At 43.0% G+C, this 25,375-nt stretch overlaps 1 protein-coding gene across 1 annotated transcript in view; it reads left to right on the top strand.

Annotated features, from left to right (window-relative positions):
- The window catches only part of TIAM1 (TIAM Rac1 associated GEF 1), a gene marked incomplete at its 5' end in the record, with an annotated part of 524,442 nt that overhangs the window by 453,564 nt on the left and 45,503 nt on the right, over positions 1 to 25,375 (top strand). The window contains 2 exons of the mRNA XM_081234975.1: positions 4,982 to 5,068; positions 13,674 to 13,898. Coding sequence (XP_081091101.1) covers positions 4,982 to 5,068; positions 13,674 to 13,898 — 312 coding nt within the window. The remainder of the gene's footprint in view (positions 1 to 4,981; positions 5,069 to 13,673; positions 13,899 to 25,375) is intronic.

Below are 25,375 nucleotides of genomic sequence, written 5' to 3' on the forward strand. Positions count from 1 at the left end.
GACAATGCGTGTGAACTGTTGTCTGGTAGGAAGTTTGTTAGTGACTCAGTGCCCAGGATTTTTATTGAGAGGCTGGTCAGGGAGGCACCCTCTGCCCAGCATATACCAAAATTCCAGCCTCCCAGGAGGAAAGCAGGTGTTCAGCACAAACCACGTTGTTTGTACAGATTTTAGACACAGTGGGCTACATTAGGGTGTTGGGAATCCTCCCCAAATCCAAGTTCCCAGATGCCAGCCAGAAGCCAACCTGATAAGCAGGCCATTCAAAGAATAGCAGTCAGGCTTGCTATGTTAAGGCTTTCCTATTGTCTACCTTCTGGTGTAGTGAAATATGTAATCCTTTCCATAGATTTAAGACTGGTCTTCTTAGCATTACACTTTATGACTTGGATAGTAGTGAAGTTGGTGCTTGAGTGAAATACATAGGGAAACCCATATGCTCTATCAGGGCTAGATCAGTCAGGAGGGTGAGGTTCGCTGAAGCAATGACAGTCACCAAAGCCCAGTGGCTCCAAACAGTGAAATTCTTTCTCCTGTTCACCGTGCATCCTCTGTGGGTTGGCTGGGACCCTTTCTGTATGTTGTCCTCACTCTAGGACCTGGGCCTGCAGCGCCTGCCACCTGGGACATTGTCTGTCTCTTGGCAAAGGGGAAAGAGGGAAGGTGGTGATTTGGGTGCTGGCTCACTCCCAATTCACTTGTCAAAGCAAGTGACTGGAGGTGGGGGATGGGTAGGTGGGCAGAAGAGTGTAGTCCTACTATGTACCGGAAAAAAGAACTAGAAGACCTGGTGGAAAGATATATAAAGGGCACTGCCTATGCTTGCTTACTGCGTATTTCTCTCTGAACTTATTAGGCTTTTTAACATTTGAAAGTCTTCAAACCCTTTACTGGGCAGCAGCACCTTCAGTATTCCTGCCGAAGCCTCTCCCGCAGGCAGCCAGTCCACCTCTCGGAGCCCTCACAGGAGTGCTTTGGCCTAATGACGAGAACCTAATTTCCAGCCCCTGGCCACTTGCGTTACACCCTCACACTGTTTACTTGACCTTAAAACTAAAGACAGCATAATGCCAGAGGACGTTTTTGATGGCAAGGGATAAATGTGTCTGAAGGCTTATTATGCAGCAGAAGCGTGACCTCAGTAATTAAAGCAGTAGTTGGTAGCAGTGCTACAAATAAGCGTCTGGGTCCTCCAAACTGAAATGTACCATATCCCTTACTCTTTTATCTTTGGTTTGGTTCATTTGTCTTGCGTAAGGGGAAAATGTAGAAAGAAGAAAGAGAGGGCTGGATCTCACAGCTCTTGGGATCAAATGCCAAGGTGGACTGGTTTGGGGGACTTCCCTGGCGGTCCAGTGGTTAAGAGTCTGCGCTTCCACTGCAGGGGGCGTGGGTTCCATCCCTGGTTGGGGAACTAAGGTCCCATGTGCCGTGCAGCGCAGCCAAAGAAAAAAAAAGATGGTTTGGTTTTGGGACTCACAAATAGAAACTGGGCATAGAACCGCTATATTTTTTATACTTTTTTTTTTTTTTATTAAAGTGGCTGAAGTACTCAACCTGTTTAGATTTCCATGCTGAAGCTGGTACAGGGCATCAGACATCAACCCAGAGGGTACTGCTGGCCATGCTTCTCACATGACCTGACATAAAGAAGCAGGGCTTTGGGGTTTTGTTTTCATTTCTGATCTGTCATGGAGCACCCCTGCTTTTGTAAACTACAAAATCCCTTGCTTAGAGGTTGTGGCAGTGTCAGACGATGAGGTTCGCAGTGCTTACTTAGTCTTGCTTTCTGTCCTTACATCGCTGTCAGCTGTAGCCTATCTGTAGTGGTTCCTGGACTTCACCTTGGAAGGCCACCATGCATGGCTAATAACCTTAGGTAAAATCATTTATTCTCAGTGCCCAGTTCGATGTTGGCAGAAGGCGTTCCCACAAGTAGCTAAAGAGTCCCCGAGTCCTAAGAAGACCTGGTTGTCTCTGCCCTCAGAATCTACCAAGGATTCTAAATTCAGCCCACCTCTCTCTGACATTAGCACCTAAGTGCAGCTTCCTGCTATACGTCAATTTCAGTATATGTAAGTTACTAGCACACATCAGCACACATACAAGATCTAACTATAAACCAGATGCTGCTTTCTATTGTAGAACGCTTTAGGGAGGAAATTATGACTTAATAATTCCACTGACTAAACAAATGGAAAGATTTAACACTTGCCTAATTTCTCTCTCTTGCCCCTCCCTCTACCTCAGCCCTCAGGACTCTCTCAGACTTGTTGTTGAAATTATTTCAAATAGTTTTGTAATAGACTAAGCATGATCCCCTAGGCTGCCTTGAAGTGGATGAATGCATCATTTTAGCAACTGAGTATTCCTTCTTTGGGGACTGGTTAGACTATTAGACTTTTGGTCTTGTGTCCCCTCTATGTCGGAGGTGTCTGCACTTTTCTCACTTTCTCTCTTTCACTGTATCCTGGACTCTGGTTCTGAGTACTTCTATTTTGTTTACTTTGTTGTCCTGATTTTTCTTTGCTCATGAATTTCAGTATGAGGAAACTTCTGGTTATTCAACATATGAGTCTGTCTTCTTCGTTTCTTCACTCAGTTTTAATCACTTCCTTCATTCTCAAGATCATATGCCATTCATGGTGCCTCCTCGTCTTTGTAATTCTAAGCCTTCTGATGGGTGGACATATTGGGTTTATACTGAATAACTCCCTCTGTCTTCTGTTGGCAGTCATTTTGGACCATGTTACGTTTGTCTGCTGGGAATTAGATTGTTGCTATCCTATTTAAAAGAAAAAAATATTCTGACTTGTGTGGCTGACATCAAAAAGTCTACAAATCACAAATTTTGGCGAGGATGTGGGGAAAAGGGAACCTTTCTACACTGTTGGTGGGAACGTAAATTAGTGCAGTCTCTATGGAAAACAGTAAAGAGGTTCCTTAAAAAACTAAAAATAGAACTACCATATGATCCAGCAATCCCGCTCCTGGATGTATATCCGGAAAAAATGAAAACCTAATTCAAAAAGATACATGCACCCCAAAGTTCATAGCAGCACTATTTACAATAGCCTGGACATGGATACAGTGGAATATTATTCAGCCAAAGAAAAGAATGGAATATTGCCATTTGTAGCAATATGGATGTGCCCAGAGAATATTATTTCACAGCTTTAGTGAAATAAGTCAGACAGAGAAAGACGAATACTGTATGATATCACTTACATATGGAATCTAAAAAATAATACAAATGAGTACATATTTGTTACTGTAGGAGATGGTTATAATCCCCACCTTCCCTCCACTGTGCAAATTATTGGCATCTTGAAATGGAGGCTGTTCCTTGGGACTCTTGACATCCTTAGTGGTAAGGAAGGAAGGCAGCAGATGAATACCTATCTCCACTGACTTTGGTTTAAGGTGACTTGCAGTAGGCTCTCAACACATCACCTCTCCTGACAATGTGTTCATTTTATTTTTAATAGAATAAAATTTGAATTAAAAATATAATTAAAAAATTTGGTCTCAGAACTTTATAAAATGGTAGCATTTTAGAAAGGAAATGCCTGTATTTTAATGAATTCTATTCATCCTCTCCCTGATGTAGTCCTTGATTCTGTATCTATTCTAACAGATAAAAGAAAAAGAAAATCTCTGCTGTGATGCAGATAAACACACCTGTGTTAAGGCTAATGTCATTTAAGTGGCTCGTGTCTAAAATTATTTTTATTTCAGTGGGACTTCTTGAAGAGTAATCTGAAAGTTAGAAGTTGCTGTAAGAATGGAATTTAAAATAAGAGAATAAAATAAAGACTTTGGAAAGTCCTCAGGGGGTGGGCCCATATAGTTCCCCATCCGAGGGAGTTGCGGTACCCTAGTGGGTGATGGCATTTGGCAGTTTTACCTACGTGTGCGTATCTCTTTCCTGGTCCTGTGAATGGTACAAAAAAACATGTGTTCATTATGACATGAACCGAGAAGTCTCAGTGAATCCCTGGGCCCCAGTCTTTTAATTAATTATTCTATTTTGTTGTTACTTGCCTGTTTGTTTTTTTTAAACCACTGTTTTTTCCTTTGCCTAAGCCTTATTTTTCTCCCAGAGCTGACTGAAATCATTCATGTCATATCTTTACAATTGTATTAATTTCCATTGCCCTTTTAAAATTATCTACCAAAGTATTTTATCCTGAGGGAAAGTCGGTGTTGGTTGTGGACATTCCATTGATCGATCAGAAAGAGTTTTACATGAGACTGTCTAGAAACAGACGTGACCAAGTCTTGTAGCCATAGGACTGGGAGCACTTAGAACCTCAGGGACTTGATCTGCCTTATTTTCCGAAGGATGTAGCAAAACCCAAGATTAATTAACGAATGGGCTTTGAACTCTGGAAGCCTAGACAGGTATAAGATAATCTTATGATCAGACACTAGGAGAATGTGCAGTCCATCAGTTTCAATATGAAGAAGGATTTCTAAAGTTTGTTGCTACTTCTCCCTGTGTGCAGAATTTTACTAATTAAAGCAGTGTCCACACAGCAATATATATGGATGAACACACACCATACAGTTGTTCTGTTGTGACACGTCCTAGGACATAGATTTGCTGAAAAAAAGTCAAGGGGACCCAGATGAGATAAGCTGATTGTTTCTGTTTTATGCTATGGAGGAAACTGTGAAAAAAAAAAAAAAAGCAAAACTATGGCATTTATTAGCAAGCAGGGTAAAACAAAATCATTTTCTTCCATTTGAGTTGATAGGTAGGTCGTATGAAGATAGATGTACCTGGTAATATTAATTTTTACAGTGACTTCTTTTAGAGTGACCTAAGCATACATTTTTCTGCTTTGTGAAACAATACGAACAAGAAAAAACTATAACCCCAAGCAATGAACATACCTAGTTCACAGCAGATTCTTCTTATTGTTCGCTCAACACTCAGAGGGTGTGGGCCTTACCTGGCTGTCCCTGTGTTTCCTAGGCTTTTCACTTTCTTCCGTGGAAGAAGATGGTGTTCGAAGGCTCTACGTGAATAGCGTAAAGGAAACTGGCTTAGCTTCCAAGAAAGGTAAGTTATCAAGTGTCTTGTCTTGACTTGTTGGTCTTCAATTCCCTTTTGGGTTTCTCTAGTTGGTGGATGAGAAGGATATGCCCAAAGGGTTCACCCCTGAAGAGCATTTAAATGTTGTCTCACCGAAAACTCTTCCAGGGAATACGAGTATTATTTCCATCCGCTCAAGGGTGCAAGGAATGTTGCCTTCTTGGATTTTAAATCTGATTTTGAGCCCATCTCCATGGGGTTGATGGGAAATGCCCTTCTACTCAGAAGTGGTTGTCCTTCCCTACCATCTGGGATGGAATGGAGGTCCCAGGGATCTTCTTGAAGCGGATTATTCGGGAAGACCCCTCTGTGCTTTGGTCTGCACTGGTTGAAGCTGACATTGGCCTTTGCCTGAGCTTGCAAAGGTCCTTCGTGTTCTATTGCCGCCATTCATAGAGGAATCTTCGTAGAGGTTGAGCACCTAGGGGTTCAGGATCCTGATTTCCTGCCCTCCTTAGAGAGCTCTTCTCTGCTACACCCTGCCTGCAGCGTGCAGTGTTGTCTGTCTAGGCTACTTGTGGAACCCCAGCTCTCCATACTTTTTCTACTCTGAGAGAATCATTTCAACCTAGATTTTTTGCTTCCTACGTTAGTTTCCTAGGGCTGCAGTAGCAAATGACCACAAACTGGGTGATTCAAAACAATAGAATGTATTCTCACACAGAGACCTTTCAAACTTCTGGCCTCCTGATGTATTCTCATCAGGAGGCCAGAAGTTTGAAATCAAGGTATTGGCAGGCTTGTTTCCTTCTGGAGCCTCTGCAGGAAGAATCTATTTTACGGTTCTTTCTAGATTCTGCTGGCTGCTAGTAGCCCATGGCTTCCTTGGCTTGTAGCTGCATCACTCTAATTTCTGTCTCTGTCCTCACATGGCCCTCTTTCCCGTGTGTCTCTCTGTCTTTACATGGCCTTCTCATAAGAACACCGGTCATTGGGTTTAGGACCCACCCTACTCTGGTATGACTTCATCCTGACTTAATTACATCTGCAAAGACCCTCTTTCCAAATAACGTCACGTTCTGGGTGGACTTGACTTTTCGGGGGGAACCTGGGCAGGTAGGTAGGGCTTAAAATCCACCTTCATTTCATTCTTCTTGCTGCGGAATTTTTAGCTTCATCCAGGCAGTGGCAAAATAATGCCCATTGAATATAAAAGTCCAACATGTCTTGGTCAGTTACACTTGGATGTGATGCCTGTATCTGTTCTGCTAGAGGACGGTGGAGCAGCTGGGAGAGGATGGAATGCCTGCCTACCTCTCCCACCTCCTCCCATGTTCTGGGGCAGCTTAGGTCTGGGTGTTCATGGCTTACAAGCTTCCTGTGCAGCTTACTGTGCCCTGTGCTGTCAGCACCGGAGAAGTGCTACCCGCAGACTTGGCTCTGCACAGAGATGGCAAAGGTGTGCCCAATCAGAAACAAAGTCCAAGTAATTAATCCACTGCTAACGGCCGTGGACAAGGATTTTCCTTCATTTTTCCTTCCATATTTTCGAGGCCAAAGGCAGTCCGGAGGCCAGAGTTTGACGCCTTCAAAGCGTATCTCAGCTAAGAGCAGAGGTGACGGGGTTTATTCCCCTTTAAACCCCAATCTGATTTTTATCTCTTTCAGCGTGAGTGTGCCGGTTGGCTTGTAGGGGTGGGGAAATACGCTGCCCTGGTTTTAGTCACATCCTGTTTTAGTCCTTTGAATCCAGGAACACTGGTGTTAGATAAAAACAAACGGTCGTCTGCTGCAACTCCCTTGCCCCATATAACACTGTTCTCTGCAGATGCAAGAGTGATGCCCATTTGTCCACCTGGGTGGCAAACTATTCCCAGTATCCGACCTGCAGAGGGCTGTGTCGGGAGAGATATTTGATGTTAAACGTAACCGCTATGTGAAGACCTCCCAATAACGGAGAGCTCCCTGTGGACCATACGGCCCCTTTGTGGACGTCTCTGATGATAATACATCCTCCTCCCTCAGCTTCCGTTCACTGTTTGCCTCCTCGTTTATAGCCAGCCATTGGTGTTCATGATGTGCTTCATGTTAAAACTGCTAAGTCTTTTCCACATTTGACACTTCCAGATCTTTCAACAATTCATTAGAATGTAGAATACAACTCTGGTCCTTGCCCTCTGGACACTATCCAGATGCTAGTTCTGCTAGAGGACGGTCTGGATTTTAGTGTTTCTTAAAGTGACCAGAATGTGATGCAACCAAGGGACGTCTGGTGGCACGCAGCCTAATTAGATCTGAATATTCTGTTTGCATTAATTGAACCTACACTTTATTTATTTTTCTTAGCCACCTTGGGCTTTTGGCCTGTGATGGGCTGATGGGTAATTCCCATATTCCTGCTTTCTCTTGCCTGCCTCTTGCTCTGTGTTGGATCTCATGTTGGCTGTACTTGTAGAGCTGACTTTTGGAACCAAACTGTGTTTACACTTATCTCTGTTCATCTTGGGCCTCTTTGGCCCATTGTTCTGCTCTTGGAATCATCTGAGGTTGGGATCAGGCATCTTCTTTGCTGTCATCTAAGTGTCTTCCAGATGGCTCCACAGGACACACAGAAAGCTCTGTGCTGTATTTTTCTACACAGATAGATTAGATGCTTCACAACTTTTAGTGTGGGTGGTGGGGATCATTTTTGAGTAGGCTCAAAAATTCCAAAAAAAGTTTTCCTCTTTGTTCTATGAAGTATTAATAATGAGAGTTCATGTCTTGAATATCTTCCACATGCCAAGTGCTGTGCAAAGAGTTTTATATAGATTATTTTGTTGAATCTCATTTAATCCATGCCCCTCTTTACGTATGAGGAAACCGAGGCTGGGAGAGATTCGGTAACATGCCCACGGGCACAGAGCTGTTACACAGTGGGGTTGTGACAGAAGGACCCCGACAAGGTGCTTCATTGCCCATCACTGCTGGGCCCCCTGCTCTCACTTATTAATTCTGAGACTAGCTCACTCAGGTAGGCCCTGCATTAGTTTCCTAGGGTTGCCATAACAAACTACCACAAATTGGGTGGCTTAAGAAACAGAACTGGATAAAACTAAAAGCTGGTTCTTTGAGAAGATAAACAAAATTGATAAACCATTAGCCAGACTCATCAACAAAAAAAGGAAGAAGACTCAAATCAATAGAATTAGAAATGAAAAAGAAGTAACAACTGACACTGCAGAAATACAAAGGATCATGAGAGACTGCTATAAGCAACTCTATGCCAGTAAAATGGACAACCTGGAAGAAATGGACAAATTCTTAGAAAAGCACAACCTGCCAAGAATGAACTAGGAAGAAATAGAAAATATAAACAGACTAATCACAAGCACTGAAATTAAGACTGTGATTAAAAATCTTCCAACAAACAAAAGCCCAGGACCAGATGGCTTCACAGGCGAATTCTATCAAACATTTAGAGAAGAGCTAACACCTATCCTTCTCAAACTCTTCCAAAATATAGCAGAGGGAGGAACACTCCCCAACTCATTCTATGAGGCCACCATCACCCTGATACCAAAACCAGACAAAGATGTCACAAAGAAAGAAAACTACAGGCCAATATCACTGATTAACATAGATGCAAAAATCTTCAACAAAATACTAGCAAACAGAATCCAACAGCACATTAAAAGGATCATACACCATGATCAAGTGGGGTTTATCCCAGGAATGCAAGGATTCTTCAATATACACAAATCAGTCAATGCGATACACCATATTAACAAATTGAAGGAGAAAAACCATATGGTCATCTCAATAGATTCAGATAAAGCTTTTGACAAAATTCAACACCCATTTATGATAAAAACCCTCCAGAAAGTAGGCATAGAGGGAACTTACCTCAACATAATAAACGCTGTACATGACAAACCCACAGGCAACATTATTCTCAATGGTGAAAAACTGAAAACATTTCCTCTAAGATCAGGAACAAGACAAGGTTATCCACTCTCACCACTGTTATTCAACATACTTTTGGAAGTTTTAGCCACAGCAATCAGAGAAGAAAAAGAAATAAAAGGAATCTAAATCAGAAAAGAAGAAGTAAAGCTGTCACTGTTTGCAGATGACATGATACTATACATAGAGAATCCTAAAGATGCTACCAGAAAACTACTAGAGCTAATCAATGAATTTGGTAAAGTAGCAGGATACAGAATTAATGCACAGAAATCTCTTGCATTCCTATACACTAATGATGAAAAATCTGAAAGAGAAATTAAGGAAACACTCCCATTTACCACTGCAGCAAGAATAATAAAATACCTAGGAATAAACCTACCTAAGGAGACAAAAGATCTCTATGCAGAAAATTATAAGACACTGATGAAAGAAATTAAAGATGATACAAACAGATGGAGAGATATACCATGTTCTTGGATTGGAAGAATCAACGTTGTGAAAATGACTGTACTACCCAAAGCAAACTACAGATTCAGTGCAATCCCTATCAAACTACCAATGGCGTTTTTCACAGAACTAGAACAAAAAATTTCACAATTTGTATGGAAACACAAAAGACCCCAAATGGCCAAAGCAATCTTGAGAAAGAAAAACGGAGCTGAAGGAATCAGGCTCCCAGACTTCAGACTCTACTACAAAGCTACAGCAAACAAGACAGTATGGTACTGGCATAAAAACAGAAAAATAGATCAATGGAACAGGATAGAAAGCCCAGAGATAAACCCATGCACATATGGTCACCTTTTCTTTGATAAAGGAGGCAAGAATATACAATGGAGAAAAGACAGCCTCTTCATAAGTGGTGCTGGGAAAACTGGACAGCTACATGTAAAAGAATGAAATTAGAACACTCCTTAACACCATACACAAAAATAAACTCAAAATGGATTAAAGACCTAAATGGAAGGCCAGACACTATCAAACTCTTAGAGGAAAACATAGGCAGAACACTCTATGACATACATCACAGCAGGATCCTTTTGGACCCACCTCCTGGAGAAATGGAAATAAAAACAAAAATAAACAAATGGGACCTAATGAAACTTCAAAGCTTTTGCACAGAAAAGGAAACCATAAACAAGACCAAAAGAGAACCCTCAGAATGGGAGAAAATATTTGCTAATGAAGCAACTGACAAAGGATTAATCTCCAAAATATACAAGCAGCTCATGCAGCTCAATATCTAAAACACAAACAACCCAATCCAAAAATGAGCAGAAGACCTAAATAGACATTTCTCCAGAGAAGTTATACAGACTGCCAACAAACACATGAAAGGATACTCAACATCTTTAATCATTAGAGAAATGCAAATCAAAACTACAATGAGGTATCACCTCACACCAGTCAGAATGGCCATCATCAAAAAATCTGCAAATAGTAAATGCTGGAGAGGGTGTGGAGAAAAGGGAACCCTCTTGCACTGTTGGTGGGAATGTAAATTGATACAGCCACTATGGAGAACAGTATGGAGGTTCCTTCAAAAACTAAAAATAGAACTACCATACAACCCAGCAATCCCACTACTGGGCATATACCCTGAGAAAACCATAATTCAAAAAGAGTCATGTACCACGGCGTTCACTGCAGCTCTATTTACAATAGCCAGGACTTGGAAGCAACTTAAGTGTCCATTGACAGATGAATGGATAAAGAATATGTGACACATGTATACAATGAAATATTACTCAGCCATAAAAAGAAAGGAAATTGAGTTATTTGTAGTGAGGTAGATGGATCTAGAGTCTGTCATACAGAGTGAAGTAAGTCAGAAAGAGAAAAACACATACCGTATGCTAACACATGTATATGGAATCTAAAAACAAAAACAAAAACAAAATGGCTCTGAAGAACCTAGGGGCAGGACAGGCATAAAGATGCAGACATAGAGAATGGACTTCAGGACATGGGGAGGGGGAAGTGTAAGCTGGGACAAAGTGAGAGAGTGGCATGGACATATATACACTACCAAACGTAAAATAGATAGCTAGTGGGAAACAGCCGCAAAGCACAGGGAGATCAGCTCAGTGCTTTGTGACCACCTAGAGGGGTGGGATTGGGAGGGTGGGAGGGAGATGCAAGAGGGAGGAGATATGGGGACATATGTATACATACAGCTGATTCACTTTGTTATAAAGCAGAAATTAACACACCATTGTAAAGCAGTTATGCTCCAATAAAGATGTTAAAAAAACAACAACCCAGGACTGTATTCTCCCACAGTTCTGGAGGACAGAGTCTGAAACCAAGGTGTGTGCAGGGCTGTGGTCCCTGGGAGGTTCTAGGGGAGAATCCTTTCTTGCTTCTTCCTTCATCTGGAGGCTCCAGGTGTGGCAGCATTGCTCCAATCTCATCCTCTGTCTTCATATAACTTTCTCCTCTTCTCTCTGTCTCTCTTTTTTTTTTTTTTTTTTTTTTTTTTTTTTTCTTTTTGCGGTATGTGGGCCTCTCACTGCTGTGGCCTCTCCCGTTGCGGAGCACAGGCTCCGGACGCGCAGGCCCAGCGGCCATGGCTCACGGGCCCAGCCGCTCCGCGGCATATGGGATCCTCCCAGACCGGGGCACGAACCCGTATCCCCTGCATCGGCAGGCGGACTCTCAACCACTGCGCCACCAGGGAGGCCCTCTGTCTCTCTTTTGTGTGTCTTTTACAAGGACACTTTTCAGTGGGTTTAGGACCCATCAGATAATCCAGCATGATTTTATCTCAAGATCGTTTACTGAATTACAGGTGCAGAGATCCTGTTTCCAAATAAGCTCACATTCCCAGGTTTGGGGACATGGACATATCTTTATAAGGGCCACCCTTCAACCCCCTACACATTGTTATTCAACCAGTCACAGCAACCGAAAAATTCTTTTATTTATTTATTTAGTTAGTTAGTTAGTTAGTTAGTTAGTTTTTGGCCGAGTGGCTTGTGGGCTCTTAGTTCCCTGACCAGGGATTGAACCCAGGCCCTAGGCAGTTGGAGCCCAGAGTCCTAACCACTGGACCACCAGGGAATTTCCTCAAACCTAAAAATTCTTTTAAAAAAACAAAAAACTTGCAGATGGTTTTAGTTTTTCAGTCGTTTCTTCTTTTTCTCCTTATTTTACCTCCTCTAATATCTAACGAAAAGAATTGTCTCCAAGAGAACACTTAAAAACCAATAACTGCCTTTCACATGTGGAAATTTTGTGTTTTCACTTTAAATGCTGTGATGCCACAATCTTTCACCTAAAAAATGGAATGGTTAGTCTCCCAGAATTCTGCCTCTGACGTGGAGGAAAACCTTCTCATTTCTCTCCCATTGCCTCCTCACCTGCGATGTTTCTTGGAGTATTTTATGATAGAAATTTATTTATTTATTTAAAATTTTTTTTTATTAGTTTCTGCTTTATAACAAAGTGAATCAGTCATACATATACATCTGTTCCCACATCCCTTCCCTCTTGCGTCTCCCTCCCTCCCACCCTCCCTATCCCACCCCTCCAGGCGGTCACAAAGCACCGAGCTGATCTCCCTGTGCTCTGCGGCTGCTTCCCACTATCTATATGATAGAAAATTCATTTCAAGTATTGTGGAAACCTGAGTAAAACTGGCCGATAGGTGTGACCCGGTGAAGTTGGGAAGTGAGAACTTCTCTGCGGAATTATTTTTCTGTGGAATCAGAGTGAGAACTGCGGGTGCCTGAGGGACTGTGTGGCTTTGCGTTTGGCAGTTCATCCTTTGTCTCTGCCTTTCAGTCACTCCCTTTTTCAAGTTTGTTTTTCCACAAACAAACTTAGAAAATAAGAATCAGACTCCTTTCTTCTTCTTAACCGAAGGGAAACCTTATTTCCTCTCCTGTTCTTCCCTCATCTCTCCCTCTCTCAAACTGCCAGAATGTTCTTTTAATGTCAGGGGTACCTGCCCCGGGTCAGTCACAAGTTCTTGTTCTCCTAGGCTGAGCGGGTTCCCGGCCGCTCCTCTGGGTCCCAAGCTTCGGCAACTCCCCAGCATGCTTTGCAAAAGTAGCAGAACCTGTGGGGACCTTCAAAAGGCCATTCACCCCAAGGTCCTGATGTAGTTTCAAGTACAAGGTGGGGGAGGGAAAAATACGATTGCATTTGGTTCCATAAACTATTATCTCTCAATGTGTTTGGAATACGATGACCTTCAGTGGTCGTAGCCAAGGAGGTGCCCGCCTTTTGGTTCCGTAGAAATGATTCATAGACTTTAGCTGACTGTGCACACGTGTCCACCGTAGCACAAGAAGGCATAGAAATTGCTGCAGTCGGGGAGCCTTTCCATCTTCTCCCCTCAAAATGCTAGGACGATAGCCAGAATTAGCATTTGCGAGGCCTAACTGGCAGATGCTTAGAGCACATAGATTCGAGAAGGAATAAATTTGTTCAGCTGGTGTATTCAGGACAGGATAGGCATGCTGTGACATCCCAGTCTAGAACCTTCCACACCCAAAGACCACGTGATCACCTGATGATTCCCCTTTGCACACTACAGCCTGTTTGCAGCAACACCTATAACAGGAGAGCTCGGTGTGCCCTTTCGGAACAGGGCGTCTAAGATGCTGTGATCTGATTTGATGCTGCAGCTGCGTTTATGCGTGTGTGACATTAAACATTTTCCGTCTCGCGTTGGCAGGCCTGAAAGCGGGAGATGAGATTCTTGAGATCAATAATCGTGCTGCGGGCACCCTGAATGCCTCTGTGCTCAAAGATTTCCTTGCGCAGCTGTCCCTGGGCCTCCTGGTGAGGACCTACCCGGAGCTGGAGGGAGAAGCAGAGCTGCTGGGGAGCCCGCCCCTCCGGCTGGACGGCCCCGCCGACCTCAGCGAGAACCCTCTCGCCTTTCTCACCAGCAACACAGGTATGGCTGTGCACCGGGCTGCCCCTCGGAGGCTGCCCATGCGGCTTGCTTATTTCTGTGGATTTCCTGCATCTGGCAGGTCATCTAAGATGTGTAAGATGAGCAGATTACTGAGCTTCCTGTCGAAATTTCAAAGGGGCCAGGAGCTCTTGTGCTGGTGGAACTGCTGTTTGGCTGCAATAGAAAGCTTTGTGGTGCTGCTGTTGTTTGTCATTTGGGAGAAAGATAAATGGGTAGAGGCCACTGTCTCTTGGCTGTGGACGAGAGTTGGAGACACAGGAGTGCCAGGAGTCACTTAAGATGCTGGGGCTCTGGTGCTGCTCTTCCCTGCCTTCCATGGCACCATCCTCCAAATCACCCACCCCTGCTTTTTCTTCTGTGGAAGAGGAAGATGTGGGGTGAGATGGCCAGAGCGGAAATATGCCCAGAACTGGTGTTTGGTCAACTTTTCTCCTGGGCCCTTGTGACCTAGAGTCTGGACAAGAGCCCATCGGTGGAACCCCCTGCCCTGCCCCATCTGCCACTTGTCCTGTTTACACGTTTCTTCCCGCTCTTCTGGCAACCTTCTACTCATTCAGAAAGGAACAGCTTGAATGCTACCTGCCCCGGGGAGCCTTCCTGGCACCCCACCAAGCTCCCCAGGACCCTGCAAAGACATCTTTCACATGAGCCCTGCCTCTGTTACACTCTTCTTACTTGCTTGCGTCTCTCTCCTGAGTTTGTTTCCTGGTACGAGGCTTAGGTTTTCTTCGCTTTGCTACACAGGCGCCCATCCTTGTCCAGCGGGAGAATCAGGGAGCAAGCCCGCAGGGGAACAGATGCTGCTATCACTTATCTTACCGTGACCTGGTTCTAGAGTTGGGGTTGATTTGGTAAGCTGGGGTTTGGGCTTTATTTTCTCTTTAAAACTCAGGTTAAAAAAAGTCTTCATTTTCCACTTCTGAGTGTAGGTATTCTGAGTATTCTTATTTTTCGAAGTCCCTTCTGAAGCTTGGCTTGGTAAGAATAAATCACAAGCGGACGCCTTGTGACAGTTCATCCTTTTATTGGGGGGTTCCCTAGGAGAATTTGACAAGTTGAGGCTCGAGAGAATCAATCACACTTAGTTACTGTTGACATCTGACTCATTTTGTCATTGCAGTACCCACACGCCAATCACACCTTTAGAAAAGGAACCCAGGGAGCTGTGTACCCTTTAAAAAAATTTTTTTTAAGTTTTTTATTGAAGCATAGTTGGATTACAATGTTGTGTTAATTACTGCTGTACAGCAAAGTGACTTAGTTATACACACACACACATATATATATATATATATATATATATATATACATTCTTTTTCATATTCTTTCCTCTTATGGTTTATCACAGGATATTGAATATAGAACCTTGTTGTTTATCCATTCTATATATAATAGCTTACGTCTGCTCACCCTAAACTCTCACTCCATCCCTCCCCCGCCTCCCTTCCCCTTGGCAACAACCAGTCTATTCTGTATGTCCCTGATAATGTTTCTGTTTCACAGATAGGTCCATTTGTGTCATATTTTAGATTCCACATATACGTGATATAATATGGTATTTGTCTTTATCTAACAGGGAGCTGTGTACCCTTAATGATAGGGAATGGATACCATGAAGGTTGTTCTTTTATGTGACCACAAGATGGCAGGCTCAATCCCGTAAAACTCCTTTCACAGTGGTTTCTGTAAAATGACTGAGTAAGGTGTGTTGTGTTAGATTAGGTTATTGAAAGGACTTTATAAGGTCTGGATGTACATACTACAAACAACAGTGTGTACTCAACCTCTTTTGGATTTTTTTTTTCCTGTCTGAGCCCTTCCTGTGGGTTATGGATATAAAGTAGGTGTTGGCAAACTAAGACCCACTGGCCAAATCCAGACTATGGCCTGTTTTTGTGAATAAAGTTTTATTAGAACACAGTCACGCCCGTTCACTGATGTTTTATCTCTGGCTGCTTTCCCATTGCAATGGCAGAGTTGAGTAGTTAATGACTGGGACTCATGGTCTGCAAGGCTGAAAATATTTACTATCTGGCCCTTTACAGACCCCTGATATAAAGTGTGATTGAAATTGCTCATGATTTGTTCCTTTAAACACAATCATAGTTTTGACATATTTCTTTCTTTTGACAAAAGATTTGTGTGCGTGTGCGCGCGTTTGCACGCACGCACAGTTTGCCAAGTTTTAAGACCTTTTATTAAAAAAAAATTTTAAGGGCTTCCCTGGTGGTGCAGTGGTGGGCGCAGTGGTTGAGAGTCCACCTGCTGATGTAGGGGACACGGGTTCGTGCCTTGGTCCTGGAAGATCCCACATGCCGTGGAGTGGCTGGGCCCGTGAGCCATGGCCGTTGAGCCTGCGCGTCCGGAGCCTGTGTTCCGCAACGGGAGAGGCCACACGGTGAGAGGCCCGCATACTGCAAAAAAAAAAAAAAAAAAAAAAAAAAAAATTTTTTTTTTTTAATTTAAAAACGTGTTTGTACATAGGTGTCTGTTTTGGGAATATTTGAGTATATCTTGTATATATAGCCCTAACCTGTCAGCAGCTGACCTTACATCCTCCTTCAGACCAGACACCTTTGTAATCTGCATGCTACATCCACTGAACCTACTGTTGTTTAAACCACATTCAAACTTTTATTTTGGAATCATCCGTAGATTTAGTCATTTGTTTCCAGATCGTAACTTGGAACTGACATTTCTTAAGTATTTGCTCTGTCCCCAGACATTAATCTGGATGTTGAAAGTTATAATGATGACTAGTACATGATTCTGTCCTCATACTTAACAGTTTAGTGTAGTCCTTTGTTTTTTCATTGCTTCACCTTTTAATATTTGGTAGGGATCCAAAATCTTTCAGAGCCAGTGTGCTTGGTCAAGTTAGGTCATCAGCTTGGTTCAAGAATACAGCATGAAAGTAAAGTCACAGTGTGGGTTTTCTGGAAAGTTTCTAAGTTGGTTTCAACATTAATAAGTTGCAGAAGAATTCTCAAATGCTCTCAGTAGTGGCGGCCCCATCAGACTGCCTGGAGGCAAGCAGTCACTCAGGCTCCCCACCTGGGTCTCAGCGCGTCTGCCTTCTGGTTGCTGCCATTTCCTCGTCCCAAGTCCAAGTATGCAGACGTGGCCTTGATCCTGCCCTGAGAATTCTGATTGGAATATGTGATGAGCTTTCAGGGCTGGATTCTTTGTGAAGCCTTTTTTCCGGAGAGGTTTGTTTCCTCGAGGTAGAAATATCACTACCTAGTGGCTAAGAGTGGGCTCTGGAACCAGGTTCCTTGGGAATGAGTCCTATTTTTATATGTTTATTAGCTTCATGACTTTGAACAGATTACGCTTAATCTCTCTGTGCCCCGTGTCCTTGTGCATAAAATGGTGATCGTACCACACCGCTGTCAAACGCGGTTGTTGTAAGGAATGATTGAGTGATGAAAGTGAGGTGTTTAGAATATGTTCTAAGAGGTACTCAAATGTTATGCATTCAAAGCACAGTCTCTTGTGGGGATGGGAAGATTCTCTGGCTAGTAACCAGAGGCTGCTCGGTTTTGATCTCCTCACTGCCCTCTCTTCCACTTCAATCTGCACCAGGTGGATTGTCTGATAACTAAGTTTATGAAGTATACTTAAGGTAGTTTCCTTCCCCAGGTAGAAAGAAGGAGATTCTGCAGTCTAGAAGGCTGAGACCCCTGGGTCCCTTTTCAGAGATCATGATTCCCTTGGTCTGAGGTCGGGGCTGGGTTTGCACGTGTTGGATGGTTGCTTAAAACTCCTTAGGTGATTCTAACGTGCACCTAAGATTGGAGGCTACTCCCTTAGGTCACCGACTATTCTTGGTTATTGATCCTCTTTTTTCCATCTGGGTGGACTGGTAAGATGATTGGAATCTTATGGTCCCATGCAGACCATCTACAGGGGTGTTTGTGGATAACGTTCTGTGGTCTGCTTCATTGAGATTTCTGTACTGACACCCTGGTAGGTAATCTTCTTCTTCCTCCTCTTCCTCAGTATAGGAGGGACACGTGGTGACTGGGTTGCCGTGTTGGCTTGGAAAGCCAGGGGCTGGAGAATAGATTCCATCCCAAGTGTTCTCTCTAATAAGATTCAGTTTCCATTCTTGGCCACTGGCCATTCCATGTGTCCTTGTAGAAATCTTCCTGGGGCTCTTCTTCATCTTTTTTCTTTTTTTTTTTTTTTCCAGCAGTTGTTTAGGGACAGACTGGTAAGAAAATGGGGGAAGGGGGTCCAGGCAGAAAGCTAGTTCCTTCAGTGGCTATTATTTTAGAAAGAGCCTGAAGTGAAGGGGAAGTTGGCCTAGGAAGTTGCAAAACTCTGTTTCTGTGAGCTTTCCAAAAAGCCTCTGTAATGTTCCTGTGTGATTTATTTTGAATACTGATCTCATCTGGTGCTACTGACATTTGGGGCCAGACAATTCTTAGTTGTGGGGGGCTGTCCTGTGCCTTCATGTTAGCAGTATTCCTACAAACAACTCTCAGCTAGTCGTTTTTAACCCCCTCCCCCCAAGTTGTGTCAAAAATAATCTTCAGACATTGCTAAATGTCCCCACAGGGGCAAAGTCTCCAGTTGAAAGCACTGGCCTGGTTGACTAGAATGTATATACCTACACTCCCCAGTTAGGGAACTGTTACAGTGAACGTCAATATAGGAAAGCAGGGCTTCCCTGGTGGCACAGTGGTTGAGAGTCCCCCTGCCGATGCAGGGGACACAGGTTCGTGCCCCGGTCCGGGAAGATCCCACATGCTGCGGAGCGGCTGGGCCCGTGAGCCATGGCCACTGAGCCCGTGCGTCCGGAGCCTGTGCTCCGCAACGGGAGAGGCCACAACAGTGAGAGGCCCGCGTACCGCAAAAAAAAAAAAAAAAAAAAAAAAAAGGAAAGCAAATCTAGATCTAAAATTATTTTAAAAATAAGTTTCAGAAAAACAAAAGCCCCCAATTTTATGCAAGTTATAAGAATCATAATTCAAGGGGCATCCATGGTATCTTTCCAAGGCTTCAAGATGTCTGTTTGTCTCTCTCACTTTAAGTTCTGTCCTTAAGGCTCACATTCATTTGACTTTAGCACTGGCTTCTACCCGTTAAAGACGGTTAGGGCCAGCCTTGGGTTTGGAGAGCCAGCCCCCTTGATCTTACTCTGTCTGACGCTGAGTGAAAGATCGCACTCCGCAGTGAGCACAGATAGCCCTCCTGCAGGAAGTAGATTAAGCACCCTTTGCTGTAACAGGAAAGGCTTCTGTGACAGCCAGGAGAGCCAAGGCATCTTGGTCAGAGCAAGGATTCGTTAAGCACTCAACAGGCTTTGATTTGCCAGGCAGTGCTTGCTTCCCTGCCGTGCCGGTGAAATGCAAGGTTCTATTTTGGGCTGATGTTCCATGCAGATTGTCTGGTGCTCCATTCTGCAAACAGAAGACAACCAGACAGCAGGAGGGGAATCAAAGAAAGAGGAACTGCACAGATTTACCTTCCTACAAACAGATATGGTCCCATTCTCCAGATTCACTGAAGTCTCACAGATACCAGTAGCACATGGCCTTCTAATTGTTTGTCGATAAAATTTGGAGCCATGTGCGTTTTGTAAACTGTCTGTGTGCAATGCTTATTGTCAAACAGCACATGGCCTGCTTCTGTGGGCCCTGCTAGGGAAACCCTAACGCCTAGTCCTGATTTCCAGCTGGATTTGATTAATGACACCCGTTGAGTCCTGTGTGTGGAAAAAAATGTTGTTTCAGAGATTAAGAGCCTCCATTTGTATAATTTTAAAGAATGTTAGTAGATTATATATTATTTGAGTTTCACAACAAGCTGATAGGATTGGGAAGGGCTATATCTACAGTTTTTATGGATTAAAAAAATGTTTTCTGGAGAGAAACAGACGCTGGGGTTTTGTGAAATTTGGTTGGAAAGAAGTTATTATTTGTCTCCCAAGTTAAAATTGTAGTGTTTTTCCTTTTTTTTTTTTTCATAGTGTATATTTAGCTCTCCCCAGTTTTTTTTTTTTTTTTTTTCCTTTATAATTGTTTTGGTTTTGTTTTCTTAGCTTGGGGGAGGGTCAAGTGTTTATGCTGATCTTATATATTATGAGTGTGTCTATGGAATTCTTATTCTTCTATGACAGTAAAATGGCTGAAAAGCAAAATAAAATCATCGCTTAAAGAGTAGATTCCAGCTAAATGTCTTTATTGGCCGTGTCTAACCTTTTCTTGCTCCCTTCCCCTCAGTCGTTTCTTTCACTCAATAACCAGTTATGATTGGTTCGCCTTTGGAAATGTTTGAGTTGGAGAATCTACTAGTTTAACTTACATTGTTCATATATCTCATAAGGCAAAGATTCTTTTCCTTCCTCCATTAAGTTTAAGTCCCTAATGGGCTTAAATGGAGCCTTAGTGAATGCATCTCATCCAAGTAAATCAAAGATAAATCAAAATGTAAGCTTACATTCATGTGTTTGTACTGCTCCTGACCTCATTGTTGTCTATCCGGCTAATGGTGAGTGGGGCGTGTTAGCAGCAAAGGTTTCCTCAGTCACAAAACAATCACATTATGATGTGAAAATAACTTGAAGAAGCAGAGAAATGATCACACCTGTTCACAACAATGAATGTTATTTATGGCAGCTTTTGAGATAGCCTATAGATCCTGTCCTGCTGGGCCTCAGCCCTGCCCTGTGCTTCCTCATTCTCTGAGACTGCCCACCCACTGTTCATCTTTTTTTTTTTTTTTAATTGGGGTAGAACTGACATATAACATTATATTAGTTTCAGGTGTACAACATCCTGATTTGATACTTGTAGACATTGCAAAATGATCACCACAATGTCTGGTTAACATCCATCACGATACATAGTTATAATTTTTTTTCTTGTGATGAGAACTTTTGAGATCTATTTTCTTAGCAAATCTCAAATATATAACATAGTATTATTAACTGTAGTTGTCATGCTGTACATGACATCCCCATGACTTATGTATTATAGCTGTAAATTTATACCTTTTGACCCATTTCACCCACCTGCCCCCCAGCCCCTACCTCTGACCACCCCCAATCTGTTCTCTGTATCTGTGAGGGTTTTTTTGTTTGTTTTTGTTTTTGTTTTGCTTGTTTTGTTTTAGATTCCACACATAAGTGAGATCATACAGTATTTGCTTTGCTCTGACTGACTTATTTCCCTTAAGCATAATGCCCTCAAGGTCCATCCATGTTTTTGCAAAGAGTCGATTTCCTTCCTTTTTATGGCTGAATAATTCTCCACTGTATACCCCTGCTCATCCTTTGTCTCTTTAGTTTTGGCCCTGCTTCCTCTCTGTGCTGCCACGTGTTAACTGGCGCTTCTTTTATGCCAGGTGGTGATGTGCTAAGTGCTGGGCATAGAGTGAAGTGGGACAGGCAGTTCCCTGCTTTGATTACTTCCTCAACCAGCTCTCAGCCTTGTCTTCAGCTTTCTGGAGCCGTCTGCATGTGTACTGGTAATTAAATGGGGACAGCTACCTCCACGACAAAGGGAATAATCCCTTCAGGGTCTGCTCTTAGAGGAAGGTCTCTTGTGGTAAAGGAAGAGGAAGTCGCAAATCTGTGTTTGTATGGGGTTGCATAGAAACTCGACAGTGGTGTTCTATAAGCCTCTTCAGCCGGGAAGTGTTCAGAGAAGGCCTTGAAGTGTGGGAGCAAAAACAGGACTTTTTCCTGGTTTGGATTCCCTGTTCCTGCCATGCCAGTGTCTCTCTTCAGCATTCTTTTTTTCTTTTTTTTTTTTTTTGCGGTACGTGGGCCTCTCACTGCTGTGGCCTCTCCCGTTGCGGAGCACAGGCTCCGGACGCGCAGGCTCAGCGGCCATGGCTCACGGGCCCAGCCGCTCCGCGGCATGTGGGATCTTCCCGGACCGGGGCACGAACCCGTGTCCCCTGCATCGGCAGGCGGACTCTCAACCACTGCGCCACCAGGGAGGCCCTCTCTTCAGCATTCTTGAAGGGCACCACTGTCAATTCCTGCCTCTCTGGCTCTCTTGGATGACTAAGTTCCCCCTACCCATGTGTTGGCTATCTACTGCTATGTAACAAACCACCCAAAACAACCATTTAATTTGCTCACTGTGCTCAGCAGTTTGGGCCGGGCTCAGCTGGACGGTTGTTCTGCTCTCCTTGCCTCAGTCACTCTTGTGACTTTGTCTTCTGGGCTTGACTGGGGCTGGTTTAAGATGGCCTTACTCACATATATGGTGATTGGTTGGCTGGACCCCTCTTTCCTTGAGGTCTCTCATCCTCAGGAAGCTAGCTTGGGGGTTTCATTGTATGGTGGGTCCAGGGTTCCTGGGGGACCAGACAAGAACCTGCAAAGCCACTTGTAGCCTTAGCTCAGAAGGCTTCATATATCACCACTTATGTCACATTCTGTTGGCCCAAACAAGTCACAAACAAGGCCAACCCAAATTCATGGGGTGGGGTCATTGACACAAAGATCCGCGCTTAAAGGGATGGGAGGAATCATCACTGTCATCTTTGCCAGTTGTCTACCACAATTGCATTGCCTTTTCTCTTTCTCTCCTATTTTATTAATTTTTATCTTCAGTTAAGGGCAGAAGCATAGCTAATAGGGTAAAAAAAGAATATAGGGCTTCCCTGGTGGTGCAGTGGTTGAGAGTCCGCCTGCCGATGCAGGGGACACGGGTTCGTGCCCCAGTCCGGGAGGATCCCACGTGCCGCGGAGCGGCTGGGCCTGTGAGCCATGGTCGCTGGGCCTGCACGTCCGGAGTCTGTGCTCCGCAACAGGAGAGGCCACAGCAGTGAGAGGTCCATGTACCGCAAAAAAAAAAAAAGAATATATGCTTTAGAATCAGATAGACCCACAGTTATTGATTCATAGGACTTCTTTTATATTCTAGATATTAATATTTTTTGCCAGTTATATGCGTTGAAGATAACTTTTCTCCGTCTATAATGTATCTTGTTGCCTTTATGGTGCCTTTTGACAAAGAAAAGTCTTTAATTTTAGTAAAATCTGATTTTCTATCTCATAGAATTTGTGCTTTTTTATATCTTGTTTAAGAAATCCTTCTCTCTCCCCTGGGCAACAAACATTTTCTTCTATATTTCCTTCCGAAAGATTTATAGTTTGGACTGTTCACTTTCTGGTTTATACCTCCCTGGTACTGATTCTTATGAATGATGTGAGTTAGGGTTCAGCTTTTTATTTTCCCATGTGGGTAATCTGCTGTCCTAGCCACATTATCAAATGTTCCATTCTTTTCCCCTGGATCTGCAGTGACACATCTGCTGTACATCACACTTCCATACACGGGTGGGGCTGTTTCTGGGACTCTCTGTTCTGTTAGCCTGTCTTCTTGCTAATTCTGCACAGCCTTATATTATTGTAACTTTAAATACATTTTGAGATCTGGTAGGGAAAGTGTCCCAGTCTTATTTTTCTTCTCTAAAACTGTCTTTGGTATTACTAGCCTTTTGCGCTTTCATAACAAATTTAGTTCCAAAAATAATGCTGCCAGTGTGGTCTGTCTGAATTCAGATTCTTTGGCATTTGTTGAGATTTGTGTTATGGCCTCCTATGTGGGCTCTTTGCATAAACTGCTAATCCTTGTGAGTAGGGTTTAAAATTCATGGATCAAACATAATAATTCTTGATGTTTACATCTATAGTCTGACTAAATCTATTTTGTGTGGCATTTGGAGAGCGTTCTTTATGTTCGCCTAATATATTTTCCATCCCTATACTTTCAGTCTTCTGTGTCTTTTTGTTTAGGTCTATTTCTTGAGTATAAGCATATAGGTGGGGCTTTGTATGACATTATTTCGGTTTTTATCTAAACATGAGGTTTAAATATTGAGTTTAGTCTACGTTACATTTATTTAGAAGATCCATGTATTTTGTCTCATTTCTATCATCGTATTTTGCTGTCTTGACCTTGTTTGTTCTTCCTGCCCTTTCCTGTACTCTCTTTTGGCTGAATTTCTAAACTCCACTTTCCCCTTTCAACTTATACAGTCTAATTCTTTTCTTTTAGTGGTTGCCCTTAACATTTTAACATGATTTCTTTTTACTCCTCACTTGAAGCATAAAAGGACCATGAAATGGTTTAAATACAATCACCCACCATTGCTTTAGTTTCATCTTGTATGTCTTACCTCCAAATGCCTTTTTGGATGTGTGTGGAGTGTTGTTTCATACACTACGACTTGCCTGTGTGAATATCAGGTCTCTATTTATCTCTCTGGTAACCTTGTATACCAGATTATACATGCCTGCGTGTGTGTATATATATTTTCCCAGCCGAAGTACATCCTTTAGAGAATTGTTTTTTAGCGAGGTTCTGTATTAGTAAACTTTCTCACTCTTTGTCAAATGATTTTGATTATATTTTTCTTCTTGAATACTATTTTAGCTTGAAATACAATTGTGTTGATAGTTTGAGCATTTGAGAATTTCTGTGCTCTAGTGAGATAATGTCTTCAGATAGGCCTTCCTAGCTTCTTTCTTCAACTCTTATTCTTATCCATTGAGTGTTTCAGTTCAGTGATTATAGTTCTCATTTCTAAAAAATTTACTAATTTACCTGGTCTTTTTTGAAAGTCTCTCTTTTCTTGTCCCCTGCCCCCCTTTTTTTAAAGCGTACTCATTTGACAATCTCTATCTGATAATTGTGGTATTATTTCTTGGGAGTCTGATTCTGCTGCTTGTTGTGGCTGTTGCTTCTCCCTCATGGGGACTTGGTTCTCCTGTGTTTATAATAATGGCTTATAGGTTCTTGTTTGACCCAGCTTATGTCTGACCATTAATATGATCCCATCATTAAGGATGAATCCCTCTAGAGCAGACTTGTTGTGGCTTCTGCCAGATGCCCTTGGAATACAAATTTAGAACGACTTTATGGCAATTTTTCATCTTGAGGATCACGGGCTGAATTCCTGTATTGAAGTCCTAACCCCTGATGTGAGGGTCATTAGGAGTCAGGGGCCGTTGGGAGGTAATTAAGTTTAGACAAAGTTACGAGCTGGATTAGTGTCCTTGTAGGAAGAGGAAGAGAGTCCAGGGTTCACCCCCTCTCTCCTTGCACCCGCAAAGAGCGGTCATGTAGGTGCCCAGTGAGGTGGCGGCCATCTGCAAGCCAGTGAAAGGGCCTCACGAAGGAAAGAATCTGCTGGCACCTTGATCTTTGACTTTCAACCTCCAGAACTGAGAGAAATAAATGTCTGTTGTTTAAGCGACCCAGTCTGTGGTCCTAGTTACAGCAGCCTGAGCAGACTAAGACATTGGAGTCTGCAGAATGTAGGACATGGTGTAAATTTGAATCTCAAACACCCGTGCAGCCAGCCTGTGGTTGTCATCTCCAAGAAGAAACCCTGCTTCCTCCATCCCCACTCATCCCAGAGTATGGGCAGAGTTAAATCAGCTTCCTTTTTCCTTCTTTTTTTTTTTCCCTCTTTTGCCAGTGAGT

Source organism: Mesoplodon bidens (genome assembly GCF_964165515.1).
Source record: "Mesoplodon bidens genome assembly, chromosome: 5".
NCBI classification, from domain to species: Eukaryota; Metazoa; Chordata; class Mammalia; order Artiodactyla; family Ziphiidae; genus Mesoplodon; species Mesoplodon bidens.